The sequence below is a fragment of the Bombus terrestris genome, chromosome 18 (assembly GCF_910591885.1).
Source record: "Bombus terrestris chromosome 18, iyBomTerr1.2, whole genome shotgun sequence".
NCBI classification, from domain to species: domain Eukaryota; kingdom Metazoa; phylum Arthropoda; class Insecta; order Hymenoptera; family Apidae; genus Bombus; species Bombus terrestris.
This window is the reverse complement of record NC_063286.1, coordinates 4,647,581-4,667,431: the sequence shown is the minus strand read 5'-3', so window position 1 is coordinate 4,667,431 and position 19,851 is coordinate 4,647,581. Positions and strand designations below refer to the sequence as shown.

The following is a 19,851-nucleotide window of genomic DNA, read 5'->3' as shown; positions in this document are numbered from 1 at the left end:
ACGCATTACTATTCGATCGTATTATTTAAAGGTCACAAGAGAAAAACTTGATAAATATATTTTCAGCAATATTTTTATTTTAATATCACTTTATAATAAAAACTTATTTGAAAATTGGATGAACATCTTAGATATAAAGATATACGTCTTTTAAACAAGGACATATTTTATAAACCGAAGATATAACTATAAAAAAGTAATACTTTAATATTATAACAAGTACAACCTCGAAATAGGCAACATAGAGTCGAGATCGACTGGTTGCTTAATAGGAATCATATATGCTACTCGGCTTGACTTTGTTTTCGAACGCAATAAGAAAGAACACGCAGAACGAGCGACAGGTTGGAGATAGCGGTGAAACAAAAAACGATTGGCCGAGGAGCATATAACACTTCAGAGTCGCCAATGCTAGAGTGAGAAGGCATTATACATATACTATTCGTCTTCCACTAAACGATGTTATTGTTCATTCGATCGCAAAAATTGATTGCTTCTGGCTTTCGCAGACCCCTTACTCATATTTGAAACTCTCACTTTGTTGAGTTGTATAAGAAATAAGGAAGAGGGGATAGTGAACTGCTTATTTCGAGTCAGAAACCAGTTGTTTATTATTTATTATACGAGCCAAAACTGTAATACATAATTTTGAAATTACAAGAAGATAGAAAAATGCGTTTAGCTTTAAAATTAAATAGTAAACATTTTTGGTAACAACTTTGGGATTGTATGACAATGAATACTGAACTTTAAAACTACGTGTAACAAATGAAAGACATTACTTATCGCGTTCTTCTCCTATACTCTTCATTTATCATTATTTTTGGAATATACTTGCAATTTGGGAAGTAATTAATATATCGTTCTTGAAAATCGATTAAATTCCTACAATTACAAAATCAATGCTATAGGTTTCTAAGCAACCATCAGTAAAAGACAATGTAAATGATATAATCTGCCATCTTCATCCTTTTAATTAAAATTTGTCGCTTTGTTTAACGATTTATAATCGCCAAATATATTTTGTAAAATTTGTAAAAAAATCTTATACAATAATTAAAGTCTTTCAATCCTTTGTCATCAGCTTGTAGGATCAACTTATATTATAAATTATTAAACGATATTATTTTACTTATAAGTATCCTCAACATTAATTTGCACTTGAACAATACTTTGATATTAAACTATTTACTTCCGCTTTAATACTAAAACATAACATTTAACTAAAATAAAATAAAAAGGTCGACTGTTGATTTTCGATATACATAAAGGTTCTGCTAATAATAATAGATATTTATTCGAATAAAATAAAAAGTTATATAAAAAAGGAATAATATTAATTCAATATATTTTATAGAATGTAAAAAAAACTATGTTTATCCTTTCGTTACTTACAATACAATACTAGTGAAAAAGTATAATTCTGATTGAAAACAATTATCAATGAAAATCTTCTTCTTGTAATAACATTTCAGACATATTTCACTTTGTTTGTGAAATAAATTTAGGTATATAATATATAAATAATATTTTGTAAAATGTTAAAAAGAGCTTTTTTAACATATTTCACAAAATTATGGAATAAACGAATATAATCAACATTTATGACAAAAGCATAAATTCAAGTATATATAAATATATATTTATTGTAACTATACAGTAGCAGACAAAAGTTTAAGACGATTAGTTGGAAACCGTATTACAAACATCTTATACGCATATTATTCTTCTATTCGGTTCGTCTCTTTGGAATAACATAGCTGTATGTTTGACCTTCATAACCTCAAACCGCCAGTTAAATACAAACAATGTAAGAGTTACAACAGTTAGTTACCGCTTAGCACTTGTAAACAGTGGACATTAGTTTAAGACGATCTGTGTAAAACGTGAATGATATTTTTTTTTTTTTCCTAGAATGTCAAAATCATTGTTTAGTGTAGCTTTTATTGCTTAAAATTCATTTAGGTAGGAACAGACTATGGGGAAATCAAAGAATTTACTTGAAAACGAAAAGAAAGAAATCGTAAGGCTATGAAATCAAACTAAAACCTTCACCGAAATAGCAAATATAGTGAACAGGTCAGAAACGGCTTGTAAGCAAGCTTGGTATAAATTTTTAAAGGCAGGCATGTATTGCGATCAACCGAAAAACGGGAGACCACGGAAACGCAACTCCGAAAATGGATGGCCGGATTCATCGATTGAGCGAAAAGGATCGTTTTCGTAGTGCACATAATATTGCTGCGGAGATAAACTATAAAAATGATACACAAATTAGCGTTAGAACTGTTAGGAGAAGATTAGAAGATTTTAACTTAAGAGGATGAAAACCCCGAAAGAAACCACTGTTGAGTTCTAGGAATCGAAAAAGACGACTTGCATTTGCTGAAGCTCATAAGCATCGGACATGTGAAGATTGGCAAAAGGTATTGTTTTCAGGCGAATTGAAATTCAATCGCGTCTCTTCTGACGGGATACGGTAAGTTAGACGTCGAATTGGCGAAAGTCCGAAAACACAATGCGTTTTAAAAACTCTTAAACATGGTGGTGGGAACATTATGGGGTGGGCGTGTCTTTCTTGAGGCGGTCCTGGTCCGATATATCGTATTGATGGAATTGTGGCGGCACTCAACCACGGAACTTTCCAACGGCTACGCGACACAAGGCGCTATAACTACAAAGCGTAAGGCCGACATACCTAATGTACCATCGATATCTTTACGGTTCCTTCGCCGAATATTCGGAAGAATGCATACGCGGCAACCGTCGCGGCATCTAATAAACGCGTGCGTAGTGCGAATATGGAGGGGCAACAAAGAAAAGAATCCGTTTGGTTTCGAACAAAAGATTCAGTCTGTCCCGAGCTGCGAAGTGCGAAAGGTTTAGCGTCATAGCGAAGCAAACACAATTCGAGATACGTGATTATTAACTCTTGATTGTTAATCGATTGTTAATTGTTGATCGTGAATTGTTGATTGTTGAGTGTTAATGGTTTAATAAACCTTTTTTGTTAAACATCAAGAGTATTTTTTGTGGGCACCTTCACCAACAACCACCTCAGAAGTATGGACCGTTTTCAGTACATGGACATACTCAAGAACACAATGTTTGTTGAGGAAAATATTAGGTTGGTATGATCACTAGTTGCTACATGCAAAGTTGGTGCGACTTCTAACGACGCTCTTTTGTTTTTGGCGTCTGCCACGAGTTAATTATCTGAGTATATCCAGTGTGTTCATATGGCTGTACACGGTGGTGAAATACAGAATATATTAATTAAATATGTGTGAATCAATTAAATATCGAACTCCAAAACCTATTTAATAACAATGTTGCCTTTTGCACGCAACAATATGCGTGATGATTTTCTTTTTCAAAATGATAATGATCCGAAGCACACGGCTCGGGTTGTGAAGCAGTGTTTTGAAGAAGAAAATATTACCGTGTTGCCATGTCCGTCGCAATCACCAGACATTAATCCAATCGAGAATTTGTGGAACATCATAAAAAAAAAAAAAAAAAAAAAAAAAGTACAAGGTTATAAACCGAAAAATTTAAATGAACTTCACAATTGAAACAGCTTGGAGTAATATTACGGTAGATCGATATAAAAAAATTAATAGATACTATGCCAAGAAGATGTACCGAAGTGATAAGAAATAACGGATATTGGACAAAATATCGAATTTAAACAAAAATTGTGTATATTTTCTTACCAAAAATTAATATTTTTTGTGTAGTTTTAAACTTTTGACCGACGAAATATACAGCTTTCGTTGCTTTTTTATAACTTAGCTACTGAGCAAAATATCAAAATGAAATTATTTTTATAAGTGTACGAACAAATGTCTAATTAGTCAAAAGTAGGACACTGTATTTATATTTTCTATAGAAAGTAAATCAATTATTTATTTTTTCCATTTCGTCTTAATCTTTTGTTCGCTACTGTATGTTACGACAGTTTTTTTTTTTATTACTTTTCTTTTAAAGCTTTTTAGATCTCTCCTACCATCCCTTAAATTCCACTTTGTAAAAAAATAATACAAGTTAAGTCAAATAAGTCCTAAAGTTCCTCAATTTTTAACCCTTTGCACTCGGCGGCCATTTTGGTCGGGCGTAGCAATAACTCAAAGTAAATTTCCGCATATGTGACGAGTGTCTTGTAGGTGGGTGGTTAAGTGACCTTTCGTTCTTTTATATTTTAATATATGAATTAATTCAACAAATTTCCAAATCCATTTTTTTGAGCTTCTAAATTTACAAGACTATAATACTTCTGTCACGATCGTCAAATCTGAACTAACGTCGGACACGTTACTATAACCATGGTTTTGGAAGAATTTGAACATAAATATTTCATCCTCGTTTTAAAGCGTAACATTTCACACTTCATAACAAACAATATAAAGAGCTAAAGAATCTATTTACTAACCAGTACTGCGCTCTCATCAATTGGATGAGGTCAAAATTTAACATAAACAGGGAATATCGCCTCTCATTCTTCTCTCGAGTTGCCACACGGAACGCCGTGGTGACGGGAAATAGCCTCTCGAGTGCAAAGGGTTAATCTGGAATGTGATGCAACTGCAAAAAGCTACTTTAAATTTTGTAAAACAAAAAATTGCTTATTAGTTAAGAAAATATTAAAATATTTATTGTTTATAAATAAAATAACAAACAAGTATAAAGAGTTTGATAGAACAAACATAGACGCTAATTAAATAACAGAGATTAATACGTAGAATTTTTTGTTGTTTTACTATCTTTTTAAAACTATAATAAGATTTAAGTATGCTGTTTAATTTGATTTTATCAGAGGGGTAAAAAATAGAATATTTATAAAAATGTACTAATTAAAATGAACTGTTTCAATTAATTTTCAGGAACTTTTTATCCCTTAACAAATTCAACAAAAAGCAGCTGTAAATTGCAGTAACAGACATTATATAACAAACATTTATATCTAAAAGATCATAGAATCACATAAAGCATATAATTATCAACAATTATCTATAAGTATAATTTTTTATAATATACGTAATACAAATAATATTTTTGGACCATAAGATTTTGTTTCCCTAACTTACAACAAAGAAATAAAGGAAACGTATGACAAAACATAAATTTAACACGTTGACGCCGGCGTGTACCATCGGTAGGTCACACGTATCTGTCCCGTGAGGCGGCGTGCACTACCGATGGGTCACTCGAGTTTGTTCCGTGGGGCGGCATGTATCGCGGTGGGTCGCACATGTACATATTGCACAAAATAGGTTTATATTATTTTATCTCGACATTATAACACATCTGTGATTTTTGGAAGTAGCTAGCATACATGCTGACCTTTTGTCAGTCCATTTTAAAAATTTAAATGAAAAAACGAAAAGAGTACAAAATTAGAGTCCCATCAGCTTTACTTAACATTTATAGATATATGCAAATTGATATTGCCAAACTATAGTATATCAATGTGTTAGTTGAAGTCCACGGAATTCATTGAACCCAATAGGAATCGTATAGCTTTTGTAATTTTACTATAAATTGGGGTCAAAGTAGAAAAATTGTCAGTCTAATCCGACGCTGCGCCGCCCCACGAAGCAGACCGTGCATTGGGGCGCCGCCTCACAGAGAAAACCATAAATATTGGTGCCGGCGTCAATTCTACATGTTATGAATGTCACTCAAGAAGCATCAATTTGAAGACTTAACATAATTATTAAATTGCGGATGTTTATGTAAATTTAAATTTTTAAGAACATAGACACAGAACTGGAATCTTGCGCATAATTAATTCTTGCATCTATAACCCATTTGCATCATGGCACTACTTAAAGGGTCATTTGAAGGCATCAGCGGCGTTCAACTGCGTAACATTAATTTTCAACCGCTTAAATTATATATATATATATATAGACTCTTATGAAAATATATCAAAATAAAATATAAAAGTATGAATTTTCTTTAATATTCGCACATAGACTTATTCTTGGAAATTATTTTTTTTTTTTATGAACCCACTCATTGTACTTTTCACGTAAGTAACGTAATGCATCTGATTCTTTGTCCTCTTCATTTTTTTGTCGCTGTCCCTTCTTCTTCCTTTTCTTTTCCTTATTGTAATTGTTGTTCAAATCGTCAGCAGGTATTTTGTCCATTGTATTAAGTATCACTTCTGGATTTTCTTTCACAAATTCTGTAATTTCCATGTATCGTGTCTCCACTTTTTTGTTGGGCTTCTCGTATTCACTGCGTTCAATGCGGATAAAGTTTTTCCGGCTTGTCTCAAATTTATGTATATCATTCATAGTCGTCCATTCGATATTATCTAGATCCTCGCTGTTTGTATTTTTAACAATATATGGATAAATTTCACATTTGTCCAAGTGACAACGATAATAGTATTTTTCACTGTCTTTATTTGGTACAAGAGTTTCCATATACTCCGTCATCAAATATCCTGCCAGATCTCGTTCATCATGAATTTTATGAATATCGATATCGTGGCGTACAGAACAAAGACCAATGTATAAGAAGTTAGCATATACACACTCGGAGCTAAGCTCTATTTGCGCTTCGTCAATCGTTCGTCCTATAGTAGCATGATATGTCAGCGTATATGGACGTAAAGGAAATTGCCGTATATCACTTTTATCATATATTACACCATTTTTGTATAACCAATTACGATAATCTGGTAAAATCTGATAATAATTAAGCTTGACCCGTTTAATTATTTCAACGCGATTTTTATCTTTTACAAATCTGATTATCAAACTCTTAATTTCGTTGTTTTCAAACAGTATATCCTCCAAGTGAACAACATGATGGACACCTTCTTCGGTAATGTATATATATTTGTATCCTTTTACTAACAGCAAGGTGGGAAAAAATTTATATTTACGAGTATCGAGAGGAAGCTTGGTTTTATCTAATTTATAACAAAATGGTACTTCATAATACGTTGTGCCAGTCGACTTCAGATATTCAATGAAGCGATATAAACGTCTTGTAATGTTGCGATGAGTTTGAGCAATGTAAATAGTATCAAAACGTTCTTCAACGAGATATTTCGGTCGAAACTGAGTGTATAAATGGTAACGTAGTTTATAATTCAACGGAACGTTCCCAGCAGGTTGTACTTGCTGCAGAAGCTTATAAAAATTTGCTACTTTCGCTTCAAACAAGGTATCACATATTCGCATGTTTTTACTTAAATTAATTATTGACGAGAAGCTTTCTTCCTTCAATATCTGAATAATATAATAATTACTTTCCTTATGCAATGCACATTTATTGATAGAATGTAATTGCATAGCATCCCCAGCAAAAAGTAAGTGCAGATTATGTTTAAGGAATAGTATGTATAATAGAAGCAACATGGCCGGTGAGGGTATAGTATATATGTCTAAAATAAGAACGGATCTGTCTTCAACAACGACAAACTTTCTAGAGTACACGATTAAATTATAAAGTTCTCGAATCTTATCATCACTGAACGTTCGAAACATTTGAATTGCTTCATGATACTGTAGATTGAAATGACGCATACAGAAAGATACATACGTGTACGTCTGTATATTCTTCAACAAAATTTCACTTGCCTGGTCTTTCCGGAATATAAGAATTTTTACTTCTCTCCCGCAGTTTACAGCCAAAGTGCAGAGAAGAAACGTTTTACCAGTTCCGCTTGGAGCATCGATCGTGATAATTGACTTCCACTTTTCATTTAATAATTTGCATATATTATCGTACGCTTGCTTCTGGCCTTTGTTTAATTTATTGATATCTAGCTCCGTCTCTTCTCCAATACACAATGAACCGAATTGTTTTTCCAACTCTTGCGCCGCAGCGTCACTCATTTTGCTACTTCCCATTTGGATGTCGGTAAAAGAGATATTTCTCTATTAATATATACTTCATAAAATTACAATGTTTAAGATAAACGTTTGAAGAAGAATCTTTCTTACCCTTCTAAATAATTTTATCCACTGTGTTGTTTTCCTTCTTCGGATGTTTAAAACATCTGCAAGTATAACACAATTGTTAGATCAAAATCTAAAGTGATATTAACACTTTACCGACCGATAGCCTGTTAATCGGCTTTTTGTCAATCTTTCTCATTATTTGAGCAGTAATTTGTTATTTAGTACTAAGGACCTTGTTCAATTGCGTCAGTTGCGTTGCTTTGTAAGCTCCCACAGTTTTATACCAATTTGAAAAACGTATCGGTCGCGGTAAACAAAAAGAATGGTATTGGAGAGTCTAAAGCGAAACAGAGCTGGCGCCAGGGAGAATCTACGCCTGAGATGCCGGTCGGACGTGCGTATGCTGTTGAATCGCTAGCGGTCGGTAAAGTATTAAGTATCGAATATACAGATACTTTTATGCCTCGTATCTAAAGCATTATAGATTGCCTTCTCGCATGCTTTCTATTTTCTTAATCTTTTCTCTTCATTACACACTAACATTATAGCAACTATTCAGTACCGATAATAAATTAAGCGATAATTTAATATTTTTGGATATAAAATGTCAGTAATTATCGAATGAAGGGCAAAATATGAATTATATGAATTGTCGTACGAAATTAAAGGATCATTAAATTTTTAATGAAAAACTGTCGACATTTAAACTGTTACAGCTTCGTTAAAAAACTTTACTACAACAACAGTTGTTTTTACCTTATATAACCGGAAAGGAAAGTGAAGATACTTCTTCTTTTCGAAAATTTTACAAATTCAAACGCCTTTATGGGCATTGCAACATTTTTTTTTATGATTGAAACCACTATGTACCTGAAGATCAAATATTTACCTTCCTTCTCTTTACAACGACCTCTTAAAACTTAATGTACGACTTTTCATTGCTGTTTTATCGAACTTTGAATGAAAAGTATGCCGTCAACATTAGAATAATCCAAAGTATATACCACAAAGCCCACACTATAACTGTTATATCCCAAAATTAAAAAATTATAATATAAGAATTAATATCTGTGTTTAAGTGATTTTGGTTACGAATAATCATTATAAATGATTATTGATGATAAATTTTTTTGTTGGTTACGAATAATCGTTATCAATGATGAAAATTTTATTTTATTGGTTATCGATAACTACTATCGATGACGCGAATTCTTTTTGCTACCGATAACCTGTTGTTATTTCTATATTCAGAGGTAGGATCACAATAGTTAATACAGTATTGCACCGTTCTGAGCCGTAGAAACCTTTATTACATGGACTAGGGAAAAAAAACAAAGGAACATCTTAAAAACATCGATCGAGTCTATCGATTGCATCTAGAACAATCTTCTAATTACTGTTTTTGTAACTAATGCATCCGCATGTGGAGGGCGAGCACGAACTCACGTTGTCATTTTCGACATAATCGTTATTGATGACAGGAATTTTTTTTTATCGATAACCATTATCGATGACGGGAATTTTATTTTGATTACCGCTCACCATTATTATCGACGAAGTATTATCGACGATGTGACACTGAATGCTTTTTCGTATCCGACATTTTGAGGATTACCCAGGTGATACACTAATATCACAGACAAGTATTTCTATTCTTCAACAGTATAGGACGAACTTGTGGAATCATTCTGTCCCTTCCAATTTCGTGAATTTTTAAATATGTTGTAAAGCTTTTTAAACAACTTTCTCCTATATATTGTATAAATAACCGTCAGTCGGTCTTAATTTCTGCGACATTTCGCAAAAATATGTCGGTATCACTACAGTGAATTCTGCTTATAGTTGTGCGCCTATAACAGCGTATGCGCCCAATAACTAACACTGACGCAGTATGTGTGTTTTGGGCAACTTCAGGCGGCGTATTTCCAAGTATTGGTTGTTGGGCGCATACGCTGCCTTAGATGCATAACTATAGACAGAAATACATTGTATCTTGTATCCGCAGTTTTTTGTATCTCAGAAACTAAACGAGTGGTCCGTTATATGTATAAAAGAAGTTGTCCAAATATTAATTTGTATAATATATTCGGAAATCGGAGAGGATGGAACTCCTCTACGAATTTTGCAAAATTTTTATCATTTATAATGGTTATTCGTAATTAGCACAGTTAAATATAATCTTCTTTAATCATTTTACTTTTTGAGAATTTGAGAATTTCTTTAAGTTTTAGTGGTGCCTTCTATTTAAATACAAATTAATTTCTATTTAATAATTTCTCACAAAAATATCGAAAAAAAGAAATAATTATTATTTAGCGGCTATAGCACAAGGAGCTCGCATAATCGAATTTGCACGTGTCGTGTGCGTGCGTTTATTGTTTAGTTCCTAGACTTCGCAATTATCGTCAAGTTTTCCGCAATATTAAGAAATCATAAGGCAACGATATTATTTACAATCGCATCAATTTCTATATATAAAAAAATAATAAAAAAATATGTAGGTTATTAGCGACTTACAATTAGTTAAAATTATAAATTGAGATTTGTAATTTTTGGAAAAAATTGCTTTATTTATTAAGTTTTACATAATTATCAGAACCAAATACATTAAAGTGATTAGACGTAGTATAGTATCTATGCAGAAAAATTGTTGATCTGAACGTGTATTTCCGATGATATTTTAGATCGCTAAAGCCGAAAATGAGCGTCTTTTTCCACTGCAATGAACGGTTTTGAAAATTCGAGCTTATGAACATTTGACAAAGGTCTTAAATGTAGAAATCTGCGAAAGGTCGTGAACATACAGAACGCTAAGCGTTACTGGGCAAAACAAATCCAATGCCTTTCTCTGTCGCTTGCCGCTCTATGTGTTATCAGGGCCTGACCGGACATCTCACGGTGTAACGACGTACCAGTTGGAAAATAAAACATAACCTAAACCTAATCCAATTACTTATGCTCAGGATTTAACCGCATACGTAGTAACCCATACAGTAGACTAAAAGTATCAAATTTTAAAAAAGATATCATCAAAATCCACTAGAGCATTGATCAACAGACTAATCGAAATTTTGTATGTCTTATTTCCGCGAAGAACAATTCCCATTTTCGGCTTCACAAACCTCACGAACCCTTAAAAAGTATTATTTTATCCAATTATTTTGCTGTTTGGATACTGTACTAGAGCTAAGTGATTTGTTAGAAAGGAATTATAATAGTATGCTTTAAATCGTATATTCTCTAACAGTAATCGAGATATTTTAACACTCTTAAGCATATTTATAGTATTGACATTTAACTTCTACAATTATCCTTATTTGAGATATAACTCAAGAAACTTACTGCTATAATACATATACTATATTTACATATACAGGAAGGGGCGATAATCGTTGTACAATCGGGCAGGGTGTGATTCGACGTGCAAAAATAACAACAGATTTGGTATAATATGTTATCATTTAAAACTTCGTTATCAAAAGAATCGACTTTGAAGATTTAACAAATATATATACTTAAATTTGACTAATTCTGGACTGCACATGAGTCAATAGTCGACAGAGGTTTAAACTATATTTGAAAATAAGTCAAAAATGCACAATAAAAGTTGTTCATGAAATAATCGAATTTCGAGAAAAATAAATTTGACAGTATATCATGTATGTGTACAAAACCAGTTCGTGATTAAACATGTTTAAACCTTATTTTATTTTTAACGATGTCTCAAAGAGGTTTTTGAGAAGCCAGAAACGAAGCGTCATATGAAACAATTTTATTCTATATTTATGACTTATTTTTCACGTAGAATCACTCTGCTTCACCCTGTATGTACCTGCAATGGCAAACAACAAAGTGTATACTACATTTTCTTAGCACTTTAATTCGAAAAAAACAATCTTTCCTTCCGTAATATTAAGATTGAACCTGAACTTGAAATTCTTTAACCCTTTGAGTGCTGAATACTCGCGGCCTATGTCGTCCGTACGGACGGCGCGCGTCTAGCGCTGACGATCGCTGTGGACGGAATACTTTTTCGTTAGACCGAACTCTGTTGATTGACTATTCAAAGCGAAAATCGTAATAAGTTATAGTAATTCTTTTGCACGAGATTAAATGATTCAAGAGCGTTATTTTTTAGTTATTTTTAATTATTTATTATAAACATTGAAATTTACAGTTAACTAGAATTTGGGCAATAAACTAGAAAACAATAAACTAGAAAACTAAATTTAGTAAATATAACGCAAGTTAATAATTTAGTTGTGTGTGAAAAATTCAGTGCCTGAGAAAACTAAAAAAACCAGATGTAGAGTTTTCTTACAAGTGGCGACCACTTCAACAATAACGGGGCACTATTGGCATTTGTTTACTGCCGTAAGGAATGCATTTATATTTATATCACACAAACGTAATAGTATTACTTCTGCGTAGGTGTTCGGAAAAATTGAAAAACCCATATATGCGTCCTTAGCCCATGCCAGGCACTTACAGAAAGCGCATATATGTGTCCTTAGTCCACACCGATAGCTTTCGCCAGACACCTATATGCGCCCACAGCACTCAAAGGGTTAATATCTCTCATTACAATAATTAAGAGAACAAACAATATTATCTTGGAAAGACTATTTTTATATAAATAAGAAAATTTATTGTGCATGCAGTAGTCATAGTGCGTGTGTTGTGCAGGTAGTGAGTGTTGGATGCAGTGTAGCAAAATTATACGTTTTTTATTATTTATGTCACCATATTTATTACAAAATGTTACATACATTTGGAGAACTTTCGGACATGCATTTTTGTTACGATGCGACGGACGGCAATAGCACAAGAGCGCAACGTTTATACGACGAAAAATACAATGGGACTATACCCAGCGCAAAGATATTTCGCAAAATAGACCAGCGATTGCAGGGTACCGGTAAACCTGACGGACGAATTCAGCGCGACAATGTGGGAGATAGAATGCTGCACCATATTCAAGAAAATCCCAGGTTAAGTACGACGATTATTGCTGCTGAAGAACATTATTGTATTGAAGAAAGAAAATCTACACCCGTATAGGTTTCAGAAAGTTCAGGAGTTAAAAACAGAAGATTTTCTCATAAGAAGAAATTTTTGCAAATGGATGAGTTGGGAAAATCCAACGCAAATCCCATTTCCCCGTGAGCATATTATTTACTGATGAGGCAATATTTAATAACTGTGAAATAACAAACATAATTTTTTTTTTATTATTAAATTTATACTTTGCAATTTATGCAGCTGGACATTTGGTAAATATAACAAATATATGTAAGGAATATTTCTGGGCACGTAAAAATCCACATGTACTAAGAGATGACTCATGCAAGATGGTGCACCATCGCATTCTACCAACGCAGTGTAAGAGCGTTTACCCCCTCCTCCCCTCCCAGTCCATCCCCTCCCATCCCCTCCCTAATAGGCTAGCGAACTGTCCTGTTTTTGCGTCCAGGCTTTCAGGACATAAATTAAAATATCGTACATAAGCACAGCGCAACAGCGGCTTAAATTTAAGGCACAATAATAATCTTAAAAAAAAAAAAAAAGAAAAAAGAATGTAATAATGCATGGCTACGTCGTACCGTCGCGTATCGGTACTTTTGCCTGTACCACCTTACAATTAGAATTCAGCGTTTATTCTGGAAAAAAAATCATGTAAAAAAAAATATGTAAAAAACCTGGAATTAATAAACAAAGATAAAAAAAGAAAAATGTGTAAGAGCGTTTGACCAGCTGTTTTGGAAACAGGTGGGTCGATGGAACAGGACCTGTGCTTTAGCCTGCTCGGTCCCCAGATTTAAATCCCCTCGACTTTTACTTCTGAGTACACATGATAACACAATACGGCAAAATTTTGAGAGAAAAGTTAGGCTCTGTTTACAAGGAAACGGAGGACATATCGAACATTTATTGTAATTTCATGTATTTTTTCTGGACACTCGCGGTCGAGGCAATCGTAACGCGTGTGTGATTTTGTTGTGGACCGTTGCGGACGGGAGAATCGCAGTACTCTCTCTACGACTTGTAGGAGGCAAGCTGCTGCTTAGGTATCGTCCGGATTGAGGATGACAGTGCGCCCCGCTGCATTGGCTGACCTTTCGTTAATGTAAAGAGGTTCGATCGTGTGCATGGGTATAAAACGATAACAAAAGCAATTTGGATGTACGAAATACGATTATGAGGAACAGCAGCAATGAGCCACATAAATAAACTAGAGTCACTACAATCGAAAATATTCAGAACAATAGTTAACGCCCCATGGTATGTCATAAACGAGGATTTACTTAAAGACTTAAAAATACCAATGGTCAAGGAAGAAATTGGCAGATACGCAAAAAAATACAAGGAAAGAATGGCAACGCATCCAAACAAGCAGGCTGCTGAAACAAGCAAAACCCATATAAAAAGAAGACTAAGAAGAAGGCATGCCACTAATCTCGCTAGAGAGATAGATAGATAAACTGGAAGATGGTATCCCGCTAGGGATAGTCACCACATATTATTTAACAATAAAGTTAGAAAAATTTACCACATGTCCAGCTGGACGAATTGTAAAGCACAAATTAAAAAAAAAAAAAAAAACTTTGACTTTCGTCCACGATTGTACAAGGAGTAACCTAATATATTCACAGCCGTAAAATCGTGGAAGCCCGCTAACCTGTGCGCTAGCAAGAGAACGTAGTATACGACACTCTCAAGTGGCTTCGCTATCTCTTCCTAGAAACGAGGATGACGAAATCCAAGCAATGGCTGCGAGCGTTCACTCCATTGCCTTCGCGGATGACCTAATCATCTACGTAACAGACTGTAGAACCAAAACGATAAGAACAGAAGAACTGCAAGAACTCTTTAATAAAATCAGCGATTACTATTATATATGGAAACTAAAAATCAATGCAAGCAAATGCGAAACCATTCTATTCAGACCCATGACAAGCAAAATCGGCCCAACAGAAAGGGAACACTGCAAAAAATTTCACCTAAAAGAAAAAGCAAACGAAGAGAACCTCATACCACACAAAAATTGCGTAAAATACCTAGGAGTAAATATAGATGAAAAACTAAACTATAAGCAACACATCGAAATCCAACTCTCCAAAGCCAGTAAAGCATTCTGGAAAACAAAAAGACTGTTTTACTCCAGACATCTCAATAGCAAAGTAAAAATCATGTGCTACCAAACGCTAATAAGACCTATTATAACCTACGGCTGTCCAATATGGTACAACATACCAGCTTCACTAATGGAAAAAATTCGTATATTCGAAAGAAAATGCATCAGAGCTTGCCTGAGCATTTACAGATCAGAACACAGCGGATACAAAAAATATGTAAAAAACAAAAAAATATACGACTTAGCCAACATCCACCGCATCGACTGTCACATCCTAAAACTAACAAGAAACCACTTCGCGCAAGCCGCGAAGATCAAAGAAAATAGCCTAATCTTCGACTGCTTATACCCAAACGACGCATACTTCAAAAACACTCTGTTAACAGGCTACATCCCCCCCGAAGCCTTTCTATACCTAGACGAAAGAAACTATCTCCAAGACCAAAATAACATCCCTATAATTTATCATATACGAAGAAAAATAGGAATGAAATCTATACAATACGAGGAAAACCTAGATGGTCGTACTGCAGACACTAGGTGGAGATGCAACATGGCTCTCCCTCAAAAGGATTCAGAAGACAAACATAGAAAAAACACAAAAAGATATTGGTGGATACGGAACCCATAACAAAAACAACAAGATAAAGAGCCACAGAACGGCAACGCTCACCGAATAAAAGTGTAAATACGTAAATAATGTAAATATGTAAATAAATATTATACTAATTCCACAGAACACCCCTCCCCTCCCTTCCCAGTCCACCCTCTCCCATCGCCTCCCTAATAGGCTAGCGAACTGTCCTGTTTTTGCGTCCAGGCTTTCAGGATATAAATTAAAATATCGCACATAAGCACAGCGCAACAGCGGCTTAAATTTAAGTTACAATAATAATCTTAAAAAAAGAAAAAAAATGTAATAATGCATGGCTATGTCGTACCGTCGCGTATCGGTACTTTTGCCTGTACCACCCTACAATCAGAATTCATGTAATCATGTAAAAATATCATGTAAAAAAAAATATGTAAAAAACTTGGAATTAATAAACAAAGATTTAAAAAAAAAAAAAATGGCTGCAAGCGTTCGAAGCTTCACGTTTTCGCGCAAACGTAAGATGTCAGAGCCCGCTAGCTCACACACCATATGAATTTAATTGTGCTTAACTTATGGTACACAAGTGTCTTCCCACAGTAACAAAAACCAGGCAGTCGTCCTAAGCGTTCGAACTTGACATTTTCTTACAATAAAAGCTCATTTGCATAAACTTACGCCAATACTAACGCTTAACACTGGAAACTAGCTTTACGATGATATGATGATACGTTGAATAATATCTTAATAGAATAATATCAACTGTTATTTGTAATACTTTCTGCAGAAATTTATCACAAATACCGCTTGCTGTTTATCTATCTCTAATTATAAGCTTCCGGATACTTGTGCGACTCATCAATTTCTTTTAATTATTATTATTTAATTTGTATTTCACAATTTTTCCGACTGGACTTTCCATGTGATTCATCGATGATGTGGATTTGTATCAAATGTACTGTAAGCACTATACATATATATACGTACTATGCGATGTATATACATTGTGTCAACCATTTGACGCATGCGCTGTCGTAATCCACAACTATAGGCAAAATTCAATGTTTGACGACGACAGTTTCTCGCCAATATCTCGGAAACTAACTCGCTTTAATCCTTATGTGTATAGGAACAATTTATTCAAAATGTTAAGGTTTACAACATATCCAAAAATCATAAAAATCGAAGTCTAGTCAGTCTTTCTATAGCTTCGGTTAAAATTCGATACTATTATACTATGGTAGCTTATTAAATTCGTTTTGGCAACCTTTTTTTTTGCTAATCTAAAAAAATTTAAAGAGATTGTATGACGTGATCCCCTCGCTATCTAAACTTTTAGATTCTAAAGGCAATGCCACTGATCACAGTGCCACGCCATGATAATGCAGTCAGTACATGTGAACTATCATCAATAACTGATATAATAAAGCTTTTATTATCGCAAAGTAGCTATGTATATGTATAAAATAAAAACAATGTAATATGATCTGCTATGTGATTGACGGCACTGTTTCGGATTAACTAAGAGAATCTTTTCTAGAATTATCAATTGATAATCATTTATGGTCTCTATTTACAATTTAGTTGTAAAAGATTTTCAATAGAAAGAAAGAAATTTCATCTCTTAATAGAACCTCGCATGGTTTCAAATAATCAAACACAGTGTTAGAAACTTTATTTTACTCTAAAGAAATAAACATATAGGTATGAATGATAACATATTTAATTAAGTCTCCCCACTATACATACCTATATTCTAGAGTCACTCTATATATTATATTTCTTTTATTTTTATGTTGTTATTATTATATATCATGTAATCTACAAGTTAAAGCATTTATTATATTGTAAAGATGTTGTCCTTTTTTTTCCCCGAATTCACTACTTACATATAAGAAAATCACGTACATATAACAAACTAATAAAATATTTAACTAAAATATTGAACTTGTCGAAAATAGCAGATCTTTTGTTCGTATCATAAATTGAATAATTCACAATTAAATGCATTCATAGAACAAGAACGAGACTGAACTTTTCCTTGGGGAATCTGGTTTTATTAGATCTATTTTATTTAGTTTTAGAAACCACCAGATCAAAAGTAATACATATATGAAATCAAAGGAGAAATTTCATCTGGAAACAGATGCACAATTGAGTTAGGTTTGAACACGTAACAAGTTAAAGTAACATGAAAATTACGCTAAAAGTACTTGATTTAACATTTTTTTATTTAATTATTTTTATTATTATTTTATACGTATTTTATTTATTTAATTCTTTATTTTTTTGGTAAATTTTGGACAATTGGTAAATAACTTGATTTAACATATGCATGACTTTTAAACCGATATATCCCTAGACTTAAAACTTGCATTTTTGTATTCCACTAATTGAGAATTAGACAATATAAAAGAAAGTCAATAATTTCTGATCTCCCAAGGTGAAGTTTAACTACAAAAGTTAAGAGAAACATTATTGTATGTAATTATAAAATGATCGACAACTACGTACAAAAAGAACGTTGGAATCAGTATAATTTGCACCAAAATTTCAATTCCAACATATTCCACTAAATCAGTCGTGAAATTTAATATTTAGATTGTTTACCGCTTAATCTAATTAAACCACAACTACGCTATAATGCAAGTTGATCTTCGATTCTGATCTAGCATAACCTCTCTGTTAATTCGCGCTGTTGACCGATACAGATACATTTGTCAAATCGTATATCAGGGATTTCTCCGGGAATGATTTATTGTATCACACAATGCTTTATCAGCAAATCAAGAATTTCCCTATTTGCTGTTATATTTTCATTTCAAAATTAGACAAAAAATAATCATATAATGATGCGATCGATCTAAATATTATTTTAACATTCAATTCATAAAACAAAAAATGTTCATAAGAGTAGATATATGCAGTTGAAGTTATGTATTTGTTCCTAATACTAAAACATTGAGTATGAAAAAAATGCATCAACATTTTTTTCATCACAGTTTCTTTAGCTTTCATTAGTTTTTTGTAATATTTTGTAACATAGGTTATATAATGAGATCATGAAAAGCAGTTATTATATAAAGACATAAATTTGTATCTCTGCACTTTTAATCACTTCATAATAAGAGAACTTTTGTATGCAGAACAAAATAAAATTAAATATTATCTACTTACCGAACACTATCTTATAAGAATTTTAGTTTTATTCATCCAATTTGAACTTAATTATTTGTAGACACTATTCACATAAAGAAAACGATCAAAACAACAGTTTAACATAGGAATGAAAAGACGCAGGAACGACTTGAGGTACGCACTCTACGAAGTTCTGCGGTTGAATGCGGCGTGATCCTCCTCAACAAGAACGTACGCTGACTCAACTTCAAAGCCCTGAACGTGGCATTGCTTTGACGTCCTGGCAAGTCAGATAGTCAGTTTGTCTGTATGTGTTAACTATGTGCATACATACTTCGTTAGTATCAAAAGATAAGAAATTTGTTCCTTTCACAGATCAAATTCTATTATGCAATAGTTAATTCCTTAAAATATGATCCAATAAATTAATTTATTCTTTTAAATCTTCGCGCATATTTTTTCATACATACTAGCTAATCATTACTAAAATGACTAATAAAAAAATACCATACAAATAAATTTATTCTGATTATACATATTTTTACACATATATATATTTTTTTATGCACACTAGTTAATCATTACTAAAATGACTGATAAAAAGATACCATACAAATAAATTTATTCTGATTATGTTAGGGCATATATATCGATACATTTTTAATACAGGATTATCTACTTAATACAGAACCCGTTCGCACGGAAACGTATGACAATGACAACAGTCTAACAATTCTCCCACGCTGTCTACTACACAATCATATGTCGTAACTCATCTATGAGCTAGAAATATAGTTATATGTATATCTTGTAAACTGCAGAGAGAAAATGGCAGTGCTTACGTTTGTGCTTTTGATTGTATCCGGACGAGTGCTGCACCATGCGGTCAAGTGCTGAACGTAACACATCATCATTACAAGATTTTATAAAATAAGGGGTCTGCCCCGTTTGGTTGCACGCTAGCATAGATAAGAACCTATTGAGTTCCACGCTGGAAGAACCTATTTAATTGTATGGTTCTACGGAAAAATTCATATCTACTTTTCTGTCCGAGATAGACA

General features: G+C 33.1%; 1 protein-coding gene across 3 annotated transcripts; it reads right to left on the bottom strand.

The window, feature by feature from the left end:
• Window positions 1-55: 55 nt before the first annotated feature.
• Window positions 56-19,034, bottom strand: LOC100651901. 3 transcript variants are annotated; one of them, XM_012318336.3, is made up of 3 exons: window positions 18,830-19,034; window positions 7,968-8,023; window positions 56-7,901 (listed from the first exon to the last, which is right to left on the bottom strand). In XM_012318336.3, exon 3 carries the CDS (start codon window positions 7,872-7,874, stop codon window positions 5,994-5,996), a length of 1,881 nt encoding a protein of 626 aa, XP_012173726.1. In that variant the 5' UTR covers window positions 7,875-7,901; window positions 7,968-8,023; window positions 18,830-19,034; the 3' UTR covers window positions 56-5,993. The 3 variants fall into 3 exon arrangements, with proteins under 3 accessions (XP_012173726.1, XP_048269976.1, XP_020723167.1); XM_048414019.1 differs by having other exon boundaries at window positions 56-7,866; XM_020867508.2 differs by having other exon boundaries at window positions 56-7,863.
• Between the last annotated feature and the right edge of the window lie 817 nt (window positions 19,035-19,851).

What these genes read in the sequence shown, in the direction of transcription:
- LOC100651901 (XM_012318336.3), bottom strand. Translation starts at nt 7,874, where the DNA reads ATGGGAAGTAGCAAAATGAGTGACGCTGCGGCGCAAGAGTTGGAAAAA.